Here is a 17,524-nt window from a genome sequence, read left to right as displayed (position 1 = left end):
AAATTCTCATTTTGAACATCTCAATGGGGTGCGCCTGTCAAAGTTAAAATAAATGTCTGGAGCACGGGACAAGAATCCGTAAATGGCCTTTCTCAGAACCCTGGGAATTGCTCCCAGGGGCGTACCCAGGGCGGAGCGCCCGCCAGCCGGGGGGCAGGGTGGGGTGGGTGCCGCGCTCGGGCCTAAGCGGACAAACTAGAAAGTTCGGCCAAAGAGTGCAGCAGCCACGGCGCGGGGCGCACCTCCGCAGCCGCGCCGGCCCGGCCCGGGCTCCCGGTCCCCGCGCGCAGGCAGGTCGGCCTGGCGCCTCGCTGCCGGAACAGTCCATTCGCGGTGGCCTTCGCAGGGTGTTCCCGACGCCGGAGCGCAGACCTGGCTGCCCGCTGCGCAGACGGGGGCGCGCTGCCTTGGGCGGCCACCCCCGCTCCGCTGGTCAGGTGAGCGCAGCCCGGGGAGCCGCGAGTCCTATTGGAGCAGACGGAGGATGCGGGGGGGCGGGGGGGGCGGGAGGAGAATGGAGCCCTCGTCCTGACCCGACCGCGGGAGGCAGAGCCAGCAGCCCCGGCGAACCCTGGGGACGCGGGCGAGAGGCAGAACGGCGGCGTGCGAGGGGACCGGCGGGGACCGCGGCGCGCGCGGATGTCGGTGTCCCCAGGGCTAGGTAGGCCGTGGCCGGGGGTGCTGCTGCGAGCATCCCGGGGCTCCGGGGAGGGTGGCGCGCCGCTCGCGCACCTGTTGCTGCGGGCGGAGGCGGAGGCGGAGGCGCCGCGGGATGAGGCCGTGCGGGGGGGGGGGCGTGCGGGGGGCGCCCGCGTCCTGCCCGCGTCCTGCCCGCACTTTCTCCGCGCCCTGCCCGCGCCCTGCCCGCATATTCTCTGCGCCCTGCCCGCGCCCTCCCCGCGCCCTCCCCGCGCCCTGCCTCGTCCTCCCCGCGCCCTCCCCGCGCCCTGCCTCGCCCTCCCCGCGCCCTGCCCGCGTCCTGCCTCGTCCTCCCCGCGCTCTGCCCGCGTCCTCCCCGCGCCCTGCCTCGTCCTCCCCGCGCCCTCCCCGCGCCCTGCCTCGCCCTCCCCGCGCCCTCCCCGCGCCCTGCCTCGCCCTCCCCGCGCCCTTCCCGCGCCCTGTCCGCGCCCTGCCGCGTCCTGCTGCGTCCTCCCCTCACCCTGCTGCGTCCTCCCCGCGCCCTGCCCGCGCCCTGCCGCGTCCTGCTGCGTCCTCCCCGCGCCTTGCTACGTCCTCCCCGCGTCCTGCCTCGCCCTCCCCGCGCCCTGCCCGAGTCCTCCCCGCGCCCTGCCTGCGTCCTCCACATCCTCCCCGCGTCCTCCCCAGTCCTGTGCGCGTCCTCCCCGCGTCCTCCCCGCGCCCTGCCCGCGTCCTCCACATCCTCCCCGCGTCCTCCCTAGTCCTGTGCGCGCCCTCCCCGCGTCCTGCCTCGTCCTCCCCGCGCCCTGCCCACGTCCTGCTCATGTCCTCTCCACGTCCTCCCTGCATCCTCTCTGCGTCCTACCTGCGCCCTGCCCACGTCCTCTCCACATCCTCCCCGCGTCCTCCCCAGTCCTGCCTCGCCCTCCCCGCGCCCTGCCCGCGTCCTCCCCAGTCCTGTGCGCGTCCTCCCCAGTCCTGTGCGCGTCCTCCCCGCGTCCTCCCCGCGTCCTGCCTCGTCCTCCCCGCGCCCTGCCCACGTCCTGCTCCTGTCCTCTCCACGTCCTCCCTGCATCCTCTCCGCGTCCTTCCTGCGCCCTGCCCACGTCCTCTCCACATCCTCCCCGCGTCCTCCCCGGGCCTGTGCGCGTCCTCCCCGCGTCCTCCCCAGTCCTATGCGCGTCCTCCCGGCGTCCTCCCCAGTCCTGTGCGCATCCTCCCCTCGTCCTCCTCGCATCCTCCCCAGTCCTGCAGGGGTCCTCTCCGCGTCTATTCACGCCCTGCCTGCGTCCTCCCGGCGTCCTCCCGAGGTCCTCCCCAGGTCCTGCCCGCCGCCCCTTCCGAAGCAGCCTCCTCTCCAGGAAGGCAACACGGGAGTGAGCGGAGGGGAAACTGGCCTTTCTTCTCTTCTCGGCTCGTTTGAAACCCCAGCCCGAGCTTTAATTTTAAAAAGTGTACTTGGAAAATAACCGACCAAGAACAGCGCCCCATAGGTGATAACTAATAATGGGAACGTTGAAATAGACTCAGGGAGGCTTGGGTTCAAAAGTAACCACCGTGTAGAAGAATTTTCAGTAAAATGTTGGTTTCAGGGAGTTTGGAATTGGTCTGGAGCTGAAGAATAACATACTTTTTAAAAGAGCTTAGACTTTCTTTAACGTCTTCAAGAATCTGAATTTTTTTTTCTTAGAATTAAAACTAAGAAACTATGCTAGGACTCATCTTATGGTGCAGTATTAACTTACTCGTTATAACTTTTATTTTAGACTGACTTTTAACATTTCACAAAATCCACAACCTTTAAAAATGTGTGTTATGTGTTTATATGTAAGCTGTGGACTCTTAGAAAGTACTCATACCGACTCTTGAGAGTGCAAAGTAGCCATTAGGATAAAGCTAAAAAAATATACCTTAGGTAATATGGCATTATTTAAAAATTCTTTCTGAAGTTATTACTTTAAGCTACTAAAGTGCTTTTTCTCCTCTCTGTGTATCGTTTATCAAAACACTTAAGGTGGAACAAAAACAAGTAATTAAAAAAAAGATGTTCTAGTTGAGATACAAGTGAACACCAACAATTTATTTTTGGGTGATTTGCTACAGGGAGTACCAAATACTCCCTGAACTGTGACATAATAAAATCTTTTAAATATATGCAATTAGATACAAGTCCTGGCTTGCAATTAACTTACAGTGACTTTGGACATTCCTCCATTCTTCTATGCCTGACTTTTCCTAATTTACAAAATAAAGGGATTGGACCAAGTGACCCAAAAGACTTATTTCAGGTAGAAGTAGTAAGTCTCAAGATTATAACGTTTTAAAGGAAGTAGCCAACATGTATACACTAAAAATAAGTATGGCTAAATTCTTATCTCCAAGTTATTTTCATGCTAAGTGACGGTAACAGCCACCCCATACTGAATGCCTGTTATTTAATGAATTCTGAGAAGCCCTTTATATAGGTTATTTAACACTTACCATGAGACATAGATTAGTATTATCCCAATTTACAGATAATGATACTGAGGCATGGAAAGTTTAAGCTCCTTGCAAAAGTTCCCTAGTTATTAAGAGCTGATCAAGGATCTTTCCTGAGGGCTCCAAGCATCTACAGTATACTGAATGTGATGATTAAAAGCTGAAATCACCCATAAACATCAACTAAGAAATCATCTTAGACTAAAATGTAAATCCATAATGAGTTGCAAATTAATTAGGGAACAACATTGAATCTTGATATCGGAAATAGAAATGATGTATCAGTCAACGTTGATTATATTTTAATATCAGCAGTTCTATGCTGTGTACATGTCAAATATCGAATGCCAGTTGTATTCATTGTCAGAAAATGATAATGTGAGAAATGTTTGGAATATAAATACTTTTATGGTAATAAAAGCAATGGTTAGATATAATATGGTAAGGCAGAGGCTAGTGTTAAGCACAGTACTTCACATATCTTTCTACTGCTGGTGTCCTTGCCCATGTTCTACCCAAAGAAAAAGAGTGTTCACAACAGAATTAGCTGTGACTAGACCCTTTTGTTCATGTTCCCACGATGAATGATAATAGTGTACTACATTTATTGAATGCTCACTGTATAGTAGAATTCTAGGCTCTTTAAAAAGAGTAACTTTGTATTTAATCGTCAAATACTATTATCCTGATTTGCAGATGAAAAAACTGAGGCAGAAAGATCTATGACCAGGGAGGACCGACAAGGAAAATACATTTTGCCTTAGGTTACCTATATGATCCTTTCATGTTCAGAAAGTCATAGGCTGTGAATACACTGTTGCACTCCTTAAGCACTGGGAGGAAATTTGGAGTTAAACTAGACAACCCCTTTATTTCGTATTTGGGGAAACTGAAACATAGAGGAGTTGAGAGACTTAAAGTCATACATCCTCTTTTTGCATTTATGACTTGAGTCACCTGGATATTCCCATAAACTAATAAGTGAGAAGCATGATAACTGATTAACTTGGTCATTACATGCTTGATATTGACACTCAACCAAACACTGCCTCATGCTCTTCTTAATATTTCTCCTGCTGTTACTGGAAATTTCAAGGTCTCCCAGTTAGGATACTAAATTTTTGAGGCCAGTGACTATATTATATATTTATCTAGTATCTCCAGAGTTTAGCAAAGTGGCTAATATATTGAATTTGTTACAGGCTTTGTTACCTGTTTATGTTTGGTAAGTCATTATTTTATGCCCTAGGTCCAAAAATCTGCACAAAGCAGGCACTGGTGCAGTCATTACTTTCTTTCATGTAGATAATTTACAGATGCTTTTAAAGCATATTGAGGTCCTTAGATCTTGATTGCTTAATTTGATTATAAAATGTAGTGTGACCATGGTGAGAGAGATCTGGCTGGGCATTCCCCTGATTTTGTGGGAAAAGTCCAACAGCTTAGCATTGCATGCAGTTGAATATATATTTTTTTCTCTCTGTCTCTGACCTGGAAATAACTTTTTTTCTAATTGTAAAGATAATATAAAATCATGTAGGAAATTCAAACAGTACAGGGGAAAGAACCCCCCCGCCCCCCAGGAGTCCACTATCCAAAGATTTTGATGACCATCCAGCCAGAAAGATGTCTTTTTTTCCCCCCCATAACTCTTGCTGAATCAGGGTGAGAGCTGAATTATTTATTGGAACTGTTTCCGATTTAAAGCTCTACTTGGTATTCTTTGACTCCCAGGCAGCTCAAACGTTATACAAATGATGATCCTGTTGCGAACGGAAGATAATAAGACTCTATCTCCTTCAGCATGATATAGTACAAAAAGTTGATTTCCCTATGCATGCATGCCCGTTTTTTTCCCTTCACAAGGCAGGAGTCGGGGGACAGGAGGCATCTTTGCACGTATGGAGAGTTCCCCAATGTGTCAGGATGTCAGGCCACACAAGAGGCCGCAGCACCCGAGCTCTGTTGCCCTGAAGGAGGTGTGGTAGAGGAGGAGAAGGGTGGAGCTGGGACACAGGAGGCTGTGGTAATACAAAGGCTGTGTTTTCGGATTCCACTGTGACACACTATACACTTTCAAATGTACCAGACCAAGTCCCTCCCCCAGCTGCTGGGCAGGTGGTCATGGGGCCCTTTCTGGTGCAGTGAGGCGTAAGGCTGGCTATACCTCAGAGTGAGGGCAGGATGCTGATAGGGCATTTCTCATTCATTTATTCAGGATTCTGAAACCTCAAATGGACTCTTTTTCATATAAAGGGAGGAAATTGGCTGTTGGAATAATTCTCCATAAATGAGTTTTGAACTAATACAAAAATTATTAGGTATAAAGGGAGGCTGGGGTCTCTTTGAGATGGGCAATGATAACTCTTTCCGTGTGCATTTGAATATAATTACATTGAAAATATTAACGTTTTAAAGATCGTATTATTTGATTACTTTAATTCAGAAACTTATTTCTTACTCAAAATGCCCTTTTCCTAGGCACGTTTTCTTGATTTGTGCTATATATTTGAACATAGAATTCTTTCATGCCTTACTTTATTAGGGGCTTAACATGGCTTAAATCCAACCATCTGTTCGCATCTTGGCACTTCAGCGCATTGGAGGTGCTGGTAGGGGCTAAATAAATTTCCCACATTTTAAAGGTTAGGGAAAGAGCTACCTTTATGAATAGATTTCAAATGATTCTCAGCAAGACAATAGTGCAGAAGTGGAGTAAAAATGCATTTCATTCTCTGAAGCACAGGGTCCCCTGTCTGTCTTTAGTTTTGCTGAAAGGCAATTAGCATTTCAACTAGCCAATTTGGTTACATGCAATGAAGTACTTGGGTTTATAATTTGCTGCTCTCTGTCTGAGGCAGTTGAGCTCCAGCTCTTATGTAATCCTCTCCAAGTAGCCTTCTCTCCAGCATAGTTATTGTTGCTGGTCTTAAATAACTAATCAACAGAGAGTTTTCCTTGCCTTCAACTGTGGGGTGCCATAAGGCAAGGAAAATGAAATGCCAAGCTAATAAGGGGATGATTGTAATTATTAAATAGTCATTATTGAAATGTGGCACAGGTTGAAAGATGCAGAATGGTTTCAAATAGAATGGCTTCAAAATACAACTTCAAAAAAGGCATTGTGTGGCGTTCTTAATAGTTTATTTCTGCGTGTAGTAGGCAAAGTGAACAGAGGGTATATATGTTCTACAGGGAATTAAGTGAGATGACTCAAAATTAACAGAGAAGAAGCAGTTCTTAATTATTTATATTGACTTTGCACTCTTTCTACAAGAAAGAATTCTGTGGGGAATTTGTGTAAAAGAGAAAAAATATTTTAAGTGTTATAACAGGTGGGCAAGTGCTCTGAAGCACACTGGAAATTATTCAAGGGTTTGTATTTGTGTGCTAATCAAAGATAAGATTTTGTTAGCTTCTTTAGTTATGAATTCTGATAACTAGGTAATATTAATATACTTCTTGCACATACCATATTCTTCTTAAGGAACCACTCTATGTTTTGATAATCCTTTTGTTAGGATAATTGAAATGATATTATCCTTTAATCCACCATGGGGCAGTAATTCAATTTAGCTCATCTTTTTTATGCAACACTGTTTTTGCAAAGTTGTTCCTATGTAATTATTTGGAAATAAAATATTTCTTATTTTTCAAAGAATGTTTCACTGAAAGAAGGCATGATCACGAGAAATGTTTTAGATATAAGCCTGGCAAGTGATCAATATAATTTAAGAACGTATATGAAAAAAATTGCATGACTTTTCTATTTCCAGCCTCTGATATAAAGACAAAGCCGTATCTGCAGCTATAATTAGAGTCATTAGTATATTATGCAACTAAATTCAGTAGTGTTAATGAACAGGAATGAAATAAAGAAGGCTTATCTGTCCTCTGGCAGACTAGTCAGCTAGAGATGGAAAGTGTTATGGAAAAAGTGGGATTTGATCCGGACTTTGAAGAATGGTGGAGAAGAGGGAGTGGAGAGAGGTAGAGAGGAGAGCCCAAGGAGTAGCTTGGATCAGAGTGCAGAGGGAGGAGTGATCCAGGTGTCTTGTCCCAGATACACATTAGATCAACTTGACTGCAGCTGTTGAAAGAAGAGAAAGAGATGGCTAGAAGTGCAGCGTCAGTTGGATTTATTTATTTATTTATTTATTTATTTATGATTTTATTTATTCATGAGAGAGAGAGAGAGAGAGGCAGAGATACAGGCAGAGGGAGAAGCAGGCTCCATGCAGGGAGCCAGATGTGGGACTCAATCCTGGATCCTGGGATCAGGCCCTGAAGCAGAGGCAGATGCTCAACAGCTGAGCCACCCAGGAGTTGCCCCCACTTTAAAAGTGTATAATTTGGTTGTATTTGATATATTTACAGAGTTGGACAACTGTTATCACCATCTATTGCAGAACATTTTTATTACCTCAAAATGAAATTAGGTACTCATTAACTTTCCCTACCCATCATCTCCCACCCCAAGTCCCTGGCAACCAAGCTGTGTCTCTGCAGATGTGCCTGTTCTGGACATTTCATGTGACTGGAATCATACAGTCTGTGGCCTTTTGTGTCTGCCGCCTTTCACTCACCATAGTGTTTACAAAGTTATCATTCTGTAGCATATATCACTACTTCATTCTGTTTTTGTGGCTGAACAATATTTCTTTTTATGAATATATGAATATACTGCCTTTATCCATTCATCAATTGATAGACATTTGGGTTGTTTCTAATTTTTGACTATTATATTATGGACATTGATATGTAAGTTTTTGTGTGAACATGTGTTTTCAGTTCCGTTGGTTATATATCTATGAGTGGAATCGCTGGGTCACTTGGGAAGGTGGATATAATAGCCAGGATGCATTCAGGAGAAACTTCTTCCTTTTCTTTTATACCTTCTTTTAAGCTCATGGTTAAATTATGGGGCAGATGAATCAGGTATGGCTTGAAGGTTCATCACTTGGAACTTACGTTGCATAGACCTCTGTCAATTAACTAAGACATTTAAGACAAGATCAGATTGTGAGAAAACAAGAGTTTGCAGCCAATGATTTTTCTTTTTTTTTTCCCCTTATTTATTTATTTATTTATTTAGGCCAATGACTTTTCCCTCACCACTGGCTATAGGTTGTCCTAAGAAGGAATTATGCTCCAGGCTGACATAGTAATTGATCTGTGTTGGATATGCTAATGTCAGAAATATGATTGGATGTTATCTGATGCACACTGAACTCAATTCTCTGACTTCTGTGTTTTCTTTAGGGATTCATCTAAAGGATATTGGTTGAACTACCAAAATGAGAAAAAAATTATTTTTTGCTTCTAAGTCAGATTACAGAAGGTTTAAAATGTTGTTTTGTTAATGAGGGCAATTCAATAAATCAGTTAATTGAGAATTGGGCTTTAAGTAAAAGACAAGTCCAGTTCACTTATGTATAGTGTATTAGATCTCGGTAATTCTGGTTTGTGTGTGTGTGTGTGTGTGTGTGTGTGTGCATTTATGCATTTGTTTATCTGAAACCTTAACTAATTTCCTGAAAGAGTCTGGTGTATTTTATAAAGTGAACAAATATGAACAAACAAATTTCAACAAATTTTGGTGGAGGCAAAATATTTTAAGGTTTTTGAAAAAAAACTAAAAAATATATTTGCTTAGTATCTTGTGATTTGCAACATAGATCCATATGAATTAATTCATGTAATCTTAACCACATGCTTGTAAGTTATTAACTTTTACTTTATAGATAAAAAGAAAAATTGTGGACAACCCAGGTGGCTCAGCGGTTTATGCCGTCTTCAGCCCAGGACATGATCCTGGAGACCTGGGATCTAGTCCCATGTTGGGCTTCCTGCATGGAGCCTGCTTCTCCCTCTGCCTGGGTCTCTGCCTCTCTCTCTCTCTCAATCTGTCTCTCATGAATAAATAAGTAAAATCTTAAAACAAATTATAGAAGTCAACAAAATTTATTAAAAACAGGAACAAGCTCAAGTCTTCGATTTAATGACCAAAAGTTGTCCACTCATTAATAATCATGGTAATATCATAATCTATTATTTTTTGATGGCTCACAAAAATATTAATTGTTAATTTTAAAATGAATTGACTTATCTTAAATTTCCTGATATAAATAGATCTGTTTCATCAATTAGCATTACATTGGAAAACTCACTATAATAAAAATATTTCCAAACTTCAATCAAGAAAGACTTCACTTCTTTTGAACATTTGTTACCAAAATTATAAATAATTAGAGATAATCTTTGAATACCATTACAACCAATTTGATCCTGAGTGGCAGTTTTACATAATAATTTAAGTACCTTTCTTGGAGAAAGTCAGCAAACTCAGGAAATTGTTCTTGTTTTTAGGTGATTAGAATGCCCTAACTTTTGTAAGTCAGTGCTATATGTACTACTTGAGACCTCGAAATAATATAATTAAAGAATTTCCAGAAGCTGTTTTAGCTTAGAGGATTTTATTTCATCTTCTTTAATTTGTCACTAATATTCATGAGTGCTGTCATATTGGGAGTTGGCCATTCATTCATTCATTCAGTGTTTACTGAAGCACTCTTAACCACGCTTAGTTGGTGATTTCTACTTTTACATTTTATCGTAGCTACTGACCTCAAAATTCAGATTTTTTTTTTAAAATTTTTATTTATTTATGATAGTCATCAGAGAGAGAGAGAGGAAGAGACATAGGCAGAGGGAGAAGCAGGCTCCATGCACCGGGAGCCCGACGTGGGATTCGATCCCGGGTCTCCAGGATCGCGCCCTGGGCCAAAGGCAGGCGCTAAACCGCTGCGCCACCCAGGGATCCCTAAAATTCAGATTTTATAGTGATTTTTAACATTTTAAAATCCCAACCATTTCATTGGCACCATGTTTCTAAATCTTATAAATCTTCTTAACCCTACTCTTCTAGGCAGCTAACACCTTTTCCCTCCCTCCCCAGCTCATTTCGACACAGGAGATGAATTTAAGCATGAGAGAGTTAGGGCTGCATATTTGCCTTTTTTCATTGCTTCTACTCTTATTAAAGTATCATGTCAGCCACAAATAAAATCTATGCTGAGAACTAATTACTTTGCAAAATGGAAAATCACTGTGAGTGTGAAATTCTACATAATATGACCATTCTTATTACATCATTAAGCATTGAGTATAGGGCTGATGTCTTTAGTACACCATGTAGTGAGTAGGCTGCCAATAAGAGGCTGGGTTTGATTATAGAAGAAAATAAGATGTGCATTTTTCATTTAATGACTTTTTATATGATAGGATGTTTAGATATAGTGACTTTTAAAATTGTCTTTCCTACAAGATCTTTCCTAGCAAGATTCCTTTGTTAATAGAGAATATTAATCTAGTATTTAGTTAAGAGCATGGGATCTGGACCTTGAGCGCTTAGATTTGTATCCTGGCTTTGGATTTTTGAGGTCTAATCTTAACAAATGTATGTATGTACGTATGTATTTATTTGAGATTTATTTATTTATTCATGAGAGACACAGAGAGAGGCAGAGACACAGGCAGAGGGAGAAGCAGGCTTCCTGCAGGGAGCCCGATGCGGGACCGGATCCTGGATTCCATAAGCCAAAGGCAGACACTGAGCCACCTAGGTGTCCCTTAACAAATATGTTTAATCTGTATGTTAGGCTCCTCGTCAGAAAATGAGCATATTAATAGTACCTGTCTTATATTTTAAATGGTTGGTATGAGGATCAAAGAAGTTTTTTTTATTGGAGTTTGATTTGCCAACATATAGCATAACACCCAGTGCTCATCCCGTCCAGTGCGCCCCTCAAGGTCCATCACCCATTCACCTCATCCCCCTGCCCGCCTCCCCTTCTACTACCCCTTGTTCGTTTCCCAGAGTTAGGTGTCTCTCATGTTCCATCACCCTCTCTGATATTTCCCACTCATTTTCTCTCCTTTCCCCTTTAATCCCTTTCACTATTTTTTATATTCCTCGAATGAGTGAAACCATAGAATGTCCTTCTCTGATCGGCTTACTTTACTCAGCGTAATACCCTCCAGTTCCATCCACATCGAAGCAAATGGTGGGTATTTGTCGTTTCTAATAGCTGAGGAATATTCCATTGTATACATAGACCACATCTTCTTTATCCATTCATCTGTCGATGGACACTGAGGCTCTTTCCACAGTTTGGCTATTGTGGACATTGCTGCTATGAACATTGGAGTGCAGGTGTCCTGCTGTGTCACTGCATCTGTATCTTTGGGGTAAATCTCCAGTAGTGCAATTGCTGGGTGGTAGGGCAGCTCTATTTTTAATTCTTTGAGGAACTTCCACACAGTTTTCCAGAGTGGCTGCACCAGTTCACATTCCCACCAACAGTGCAAGAGGGTTCCCCTGTCTCCACAGAGGATCAAAGAAGTTAACACATGTAGAGGAATTAGAATAGCCTAGCTTTTAGCTATTAGCTAATATTTTCACACATGAAACCCAAATTTTTGATGATTAGAGTATATGAAGGATAACCTAACCTCTTCCTTTGCTCCTTTTGCCTCCTCTAGATTCCTGAAGAGGATTTAAATTTACCTTGAAGCTACTAGATCTCAAGCATCAGCTCCTAACATTTCTTTTCTTACTTTTATTTTGGATAAAATAAAAACTGACCATCTGTCACACAAACCCCACTAACATGTTAATTTTATGATATAAATTCTTTTGGATCCTTAGCACATTAATCTCGTAGTCTTTTTATTTTTATTTTTTTAAAGATTTATTTATTTGTTCATGATAGACAGAGAGAGAGAGGCAGAGACACAGGCAGAGGGAGAAGCAGGCTCCATGCTGGGAGCCTGATGCAGGACTCGATCCTGGGTCTCCAGGATCACGCCCTGGGCTGAAGGCAGGCACTAAACTGCTGAGCCACCCAGGGATCCCCATCTTTTTATTTTCTAATATAGGTACTTCCTTAGAGAAGTCTCCCTAAACTCTTTGATCAGGTTTTACATCATCAGTTTTTGATGCTGAATAATTGCTGCTTTGATGATAATGATGATGATAATAGTAATAATTATTGTTGCTTTAACTCATGAGCCTTTCTAAAGCCTTTTATTTTTTTAAAGAAGATTTTATTTATTTATTAGAGAGACAGGGAGAGAGGGAGTAGGGGGTAAGGGAGAGAGGCAAGCAGACTCCCTGCCGAGGGCGGGGCGACAGGGAGCTTGGTTTCAGGATCCTGAGATCATGACCTGAGCTGAAGCCAAGAGTTGGGTACTTAACTGACTGAGCCACCCAGAGCCCCTCTTTCTAAGGCCTTTTAAAAAGTTTCCAAATGATGCTGCTTTATTTTTATCTTTTTAAAAAATATTATTATTTTTTTTAAGATTTCATTTACTTATTCATAGAGACACAGAGAGAGAGAGACGCAGAGATACAGGCAGAGGGAGAAGCAGGCTCCATGCAGGGAGCCCGACGTGGGACCCGATCCCGGGTCTCCAGGATCACGCCCTGGGCTGCAGGCGGCTCTATAAACCTCTGTGCCACCAGGGCTGCCCTATTTTTGTCTTTTGATATTGTTAATTTATAAATGAATTTTATTGTATTCAGAACGCAAGCACTAGATGCTATCCAGTTTTTGGAATTTGTTGTCAATTTTTATTAACCTTTCCTCTGTGCTCAAAATAGCATTGTATTCTTTGGTTATTGAGGTATATTCTGTATGCCCATCAGATGAAGCTTAATATAACTTTGGGGTTCATGCCCTCCATATTCTTCCTAATTTTTATGTACTTGACATATTAAGTACAGAAAAAAGGGAGAGAGAATACTAAAGTCCCTCACTTCTCTTTGGTGTTCTAGCAGTTTTTTAAAAATATATTTTGAAGCTCTCTTTTAGCTTGTCTCCTAAGTTGACATTTTTTTTTATTGTATACTGCCTTTGTATGCTTTTTGCCTTGAGTCTATTTTGTCTGTAACAGACGTCAATAGCATTTCAGTGGCATTTGCATGTTATCTCATGAACTTCAGAAAGAAGGAAATGATCCCAGGAAGGTGTAAGATACAAGGAATGTTGACTGAAATCGAGAATGAACATTTGGATAAACAAAGAATACTCATGATTAAATTTTATAATTCTAATGTTACATATTGAGAGTTAAGTAAAATAAGATAGAGCTTATATTGTAAAATTAGCATGTTAGTGGGGTTTGTGTGACAGATGATCAGTTTTGAATATTGTAAGATCCTTTTATTGTTTAGTAGTAAGGTGAAGATATTTATCCTTTTATTGTTCAGTAGTAAAGTGAAGATATTTAACTCTAAACGTTTAAAGGTTTATAAGGCAAAAATGAAATCTCTCAGAGAACAAGCACATCAGTCCCAAGCACAGTGAAGGGAAGCAAGAGCAGAAAAAACTGCATAAGTGCAGGGCAAAAAGCACAAATAGAATGGCAGAGAAGGATCTAAATGGAAGACTAATTATAATACGTGACTATAAATTAAACTCCTCAGTAAGAGCACAGAGACTATCAGAGAGGACCAAAAATAATAGAAATCAATTACATGTTTATAAGGGACACATGTTAGACAAAAGGATACAGAAAGATTGAAAGCAAGAGGCTGCAAAGAGACATAACAGGCTCTAACAATTTTTGTGTTTAATTTTGTACACTCTTACTTGAAGAGTAGCCCCAAATTGTATATGCTTCAGTCATAGCTAACCACCCTAAAACTTAAAATCTAAAATAATTACTTTGCTCATAAATCTACAACTTGTGAGGGTTTTGTGAGCACAGGTATCCTTTGTCTTTTTGATTACAGCCCTTCTAGTAGGAATAAAGTGATATTTGATTGTGGTTTTGATTTGCATTTTTCTAATGACTGATTAATCATGTTGAGCACTTTTTCATGTACCTGTTAGCCATTTGTATGCCTTCTTCTAGAAATGTCTATTCATTTCCTCTGCCAATTTTTAAGTCAGATTGTTTTTTGGTATTGAGTGCCTCAGTTCTTTATATATTTTGGATATTAACTCCTTATCAATATAGTATTTGCAAATAGTTTTATTCTGCTGCCTACCTTTTCATTTTGTTGGCAGTTTCCTTCATGTTACAAAACTTTTTTAGTTTGATATAGTTTCACTTGCTTTTTTTTGCTTCTGTTGCTTTTGCGTTTGGTGTTAAATTCAAAAAATAATAGCCAAGACTGATGTCAACAACCCTACCCCCTCTATAATTTCTTCTAGGAGTTTTATGGTTTAGGTCTTATATTCAAATCCTTAATTCAATTTGAATTGATTTCTTAAATCTGATTGTTCCATCCACTAAATGATGACTTTAAAATTATTTTACTAGAAGTCGCAAACATGTGTTTTGTTAACTCTGTCATTCTTTCCACATTAGGTGGAATTATTTAAGGAAGAACTTTTCCTTAGTGGCTAGGCTATTTGGTTATTCTGAAAGGGAGTTTACCTAGGATAGATAAGATAAATATTTAATTCTTACCTTTTAAATGTTAATTTCAGAGTAAGCCATTGATGCTCCAGTTACTTTTAGTGGTGACCAGTGAAATTTATTTTTGTGTTTATTTTAGTATCCTTATAAACATAGGGATTTATATATTCAATGTGTTTCAAAGAATTGCAATCATTACCTTTTAGATGCACAGAAATTTTAATCTTTGGCTAATAGGAGCCCTTTCATGTTCCTTTGTCCCATTGATGTAACCTCATTAATCTTTAATAACTTCTTTGGTGGTATAAGATGACAGGTTCATTTTGCATATTTTCCTCCCCAGATACCAGTTAATCCTATAAGAAACTGGTTTTTCTGGCAAGTGGTATTTAGAGACAAAAATCTGAGCACTAGTGATGCTTATTGTTAATGAGTTGTCATTACTTCTAAGCCTTTTTTAAAAGATAAAGTCAGAAATAAGTATTTTACAAAGAAAAAAAGTCATAAGATGGTACTGGTGTTTCCAGTTTAAGTTTAACCTTCCATGTACTTTACATAATTTCTTTGGTTTTATGTCATTTCTCTTTTCTCATATGTAATTACTTCTTATTTGCCCTATCGTATAAACATATATAGTTTTAAAAATATATATTCTACAGCATATAAAATGTGGTTCCAAAATGTATATTCTACAATATAAAAATATAATTTAAACACAGTAATACTGATATTGCTACTGATAAAAAGAATACTGAATGAAGTATGTAAGCTTTCTTTGCAGCTATGTTTGTCATTAGAATTTATTCTATGGTCAGTCAAAATACTATGTTCTGAAGTCACTGGAAGTAATTATTTTGTCTGTGTGATTATATCGTCACTTGATATACAGTTGCTTTATTTCAGTTTGTCTATATGCAGTTATTTTTGCAAAGAAACATTGGCAACATAAATCAAGGGCTAGTAAAAGTGGTTATCTATAGGGAGAGGAAAAGAAGAGGTGGATGGAAGTGAGAATTCTCTAAATATACCTTGTTTCATAGGCTTAAGCTTGGATTTATGTAAATGTGTTATGTATTCCAAAGTAAAAATTAGGTTAAAAAATTATCAATTCCAGGAGATGTCAGACAGTCTGTTAGATGTGTGAATCTAGAATTTGGGAAGAAATTTGGCTGGAGATACAAGTTTGGAAGATTATGTTTAAAACAGTGAGGTGGGGATCCCTGGTTGGCGCAGCGGTTTGGCGCCTGCCTTTGGCCCAGGGCGCGATCCTGGAGTCCCGGGATCGAATCCCATGTCGGGCTCCAGGTGCATGGAGCCTGCTTCTCCCTCTGCTTGTGTCTCTGCCTCTCTCTCTCTCTCTCTCTCTCTCTCTCTGTGTGTGTGTGTGTGTGACTATCATAAATAAATTTAAAAAAATTAGAAAAAAAATAAAACAGTGAGGTGAACAAGATCACAGTGAGAGAGCATGTGGATGGAGAAGAGGTCTGGATCTGAGACCAGATCATGCAGAGGTCAGGAAGAAGACAAGAATCCAGCAAAGGAGGCTGAAGAGTACCTAGTTATTGAGAAGGAAAACCAGATGAATGTGGCATCAGGAAGCCTCATAAGAAAGTGATCTAAGAAGAAGGAAGTAACCATCTGCCCTTTCCATCACTTTTCCTATTACCATTCTTCTGGTATATCTTAAACCCCCAGTGAATATTTGAAGTTAGGAAATAGCTGAAGTTAGGGAAATGGAAGAAGTTTAGAGTGGGAGAAAATGTGCTGTGATAATGGGAAAGCAAATCCAAGTTAGAAGAGACATTCAAGTAAGCCAGTTCTTATAAAATTTTCACTTTTAGTCTTCCTGATACCTTCAATCCTTTCAGTGGATTTTGCTAAACTTAAATGGAACTCTGGATTTAAAGTGGGATCAAATTAAAATTTGAAGTTGGAAGAATAAGAATAAACAAAAAAAAATTATCTTTCTTGAGTTGTAAAAAAAATAGAGAAAAATCATATATAGATATCCTTTTTTTTTAAAGCCAGTTGATTAGCCTAAATTTTATGATTGAAGGAAGGGACAGTTACTGTGATAGAAAGTGAGGACACAGTGGGTGGTATAACTTCAAAGTATTTTGTGTCCTGGACACATTCATCAAAGGCAAAATAATGAAAGAAGCAAGTCTGGGGGAATCATTGCCTTATTAGAAAAAGACTTCCTTATTTCAATTTATGACAGCAGATCTCCTAAGGCAAAAAGTCAGGAGATGAAAGATACCGTAGTGATGCACAATGAATTCTATTAAAGGGTTCCTTTTCACTTGTGAATTTTCTTCAAAGGTAAGTTTTAGGTATAGAGAATTTCTTAGAAGAATGTGAAAAACGTGTGTGTGGGAGGGAGGATGGTTCTCTCTTCAAGGAATGCATTGCAGCTGAAGGAAGAAATTGAGGAATGGAAGATAAGGAGGAAAACATCTTAGGAAAAGTAAAAGATGATGAGAGATTTGTCTATATTCTTGATTAATATTTCTGTGTTTTTCATTTTATAAAAACAATTGGGTAATAAACACATCTGTTTTGATAATGGATTGAAAATATATTCATGTAACTCTAAGAGTGTAATTGTTAGGTTTTAATTGAGCTCCAAGAGTTTATATCTGTAATTCACGTATTCTTCATTAGTTTAAATAATTAAATAAAAATTAAAGTGACATTTGATTTGGGAAAACAGTATATATTAAAATGGCAGGATCAAGAACAGAAATGTTCAAGTTATGTATTTGCTGCATCAATAAGCCACTTCAACATTTAATGGCTGAAATTAATTTGTGACGATCTCTCATAGCTCTGGGGTTTAAAGGGCTTCCCTGGACTCTTCTTGCTTGGGGTCCACCATAAAACCGTGGCCAGAGAGTCACTGAGGATGAAATCATCTAACACTTAGTCACTTCCATGTCTAGGTTGTGATGTCACATCTGGACAACTTTCAGTT

General features: G+C 40.7%; 1 protein-coding gene across 1 annotated transcript in view; it reads left to right on the top strand.

Annotated features, from left to right (window-relative positions):
* Positions 1-546: 546 nt before the first annotated feature.
* Positions 547-17,524, top strand: part of ADGRV1 (adhesion G protein-coupled receptor V1) — a 530,856-nt gene continuing 513,878 nt past the window's right edge. Inside the window, exon 1 of the mRNA XM_041752702.1 lies at positions 547-661. Coding sequence (XP_041608636.1) covers positions 640-661 — 22 coding nt within the window. The 5' untranslated portion in view covers positions 547-639. The remainder of the gene's footprint in view (positions 662-17,524) is intronic.

This window comes from Vulpes lagopus, chromosome 4 (genome assembly GCF_018345385.1).
Source record: "Vulpes lagopus strain Blue_001 chromosome 4, ASM1834538v1, whole genome shotgun sequence".
NCBI classification, from domain to species: Eukaryota; Metazoa; Chordata; class Mammalia; order Carnivora; family Canidae; genus Vulpes; species Vulpes lagopus.
The sequence above is the reverse complement of the archived record's forward strand: the minus strand, read 5'-3'. Positions and strand labels throughout refer to the sequence as shown.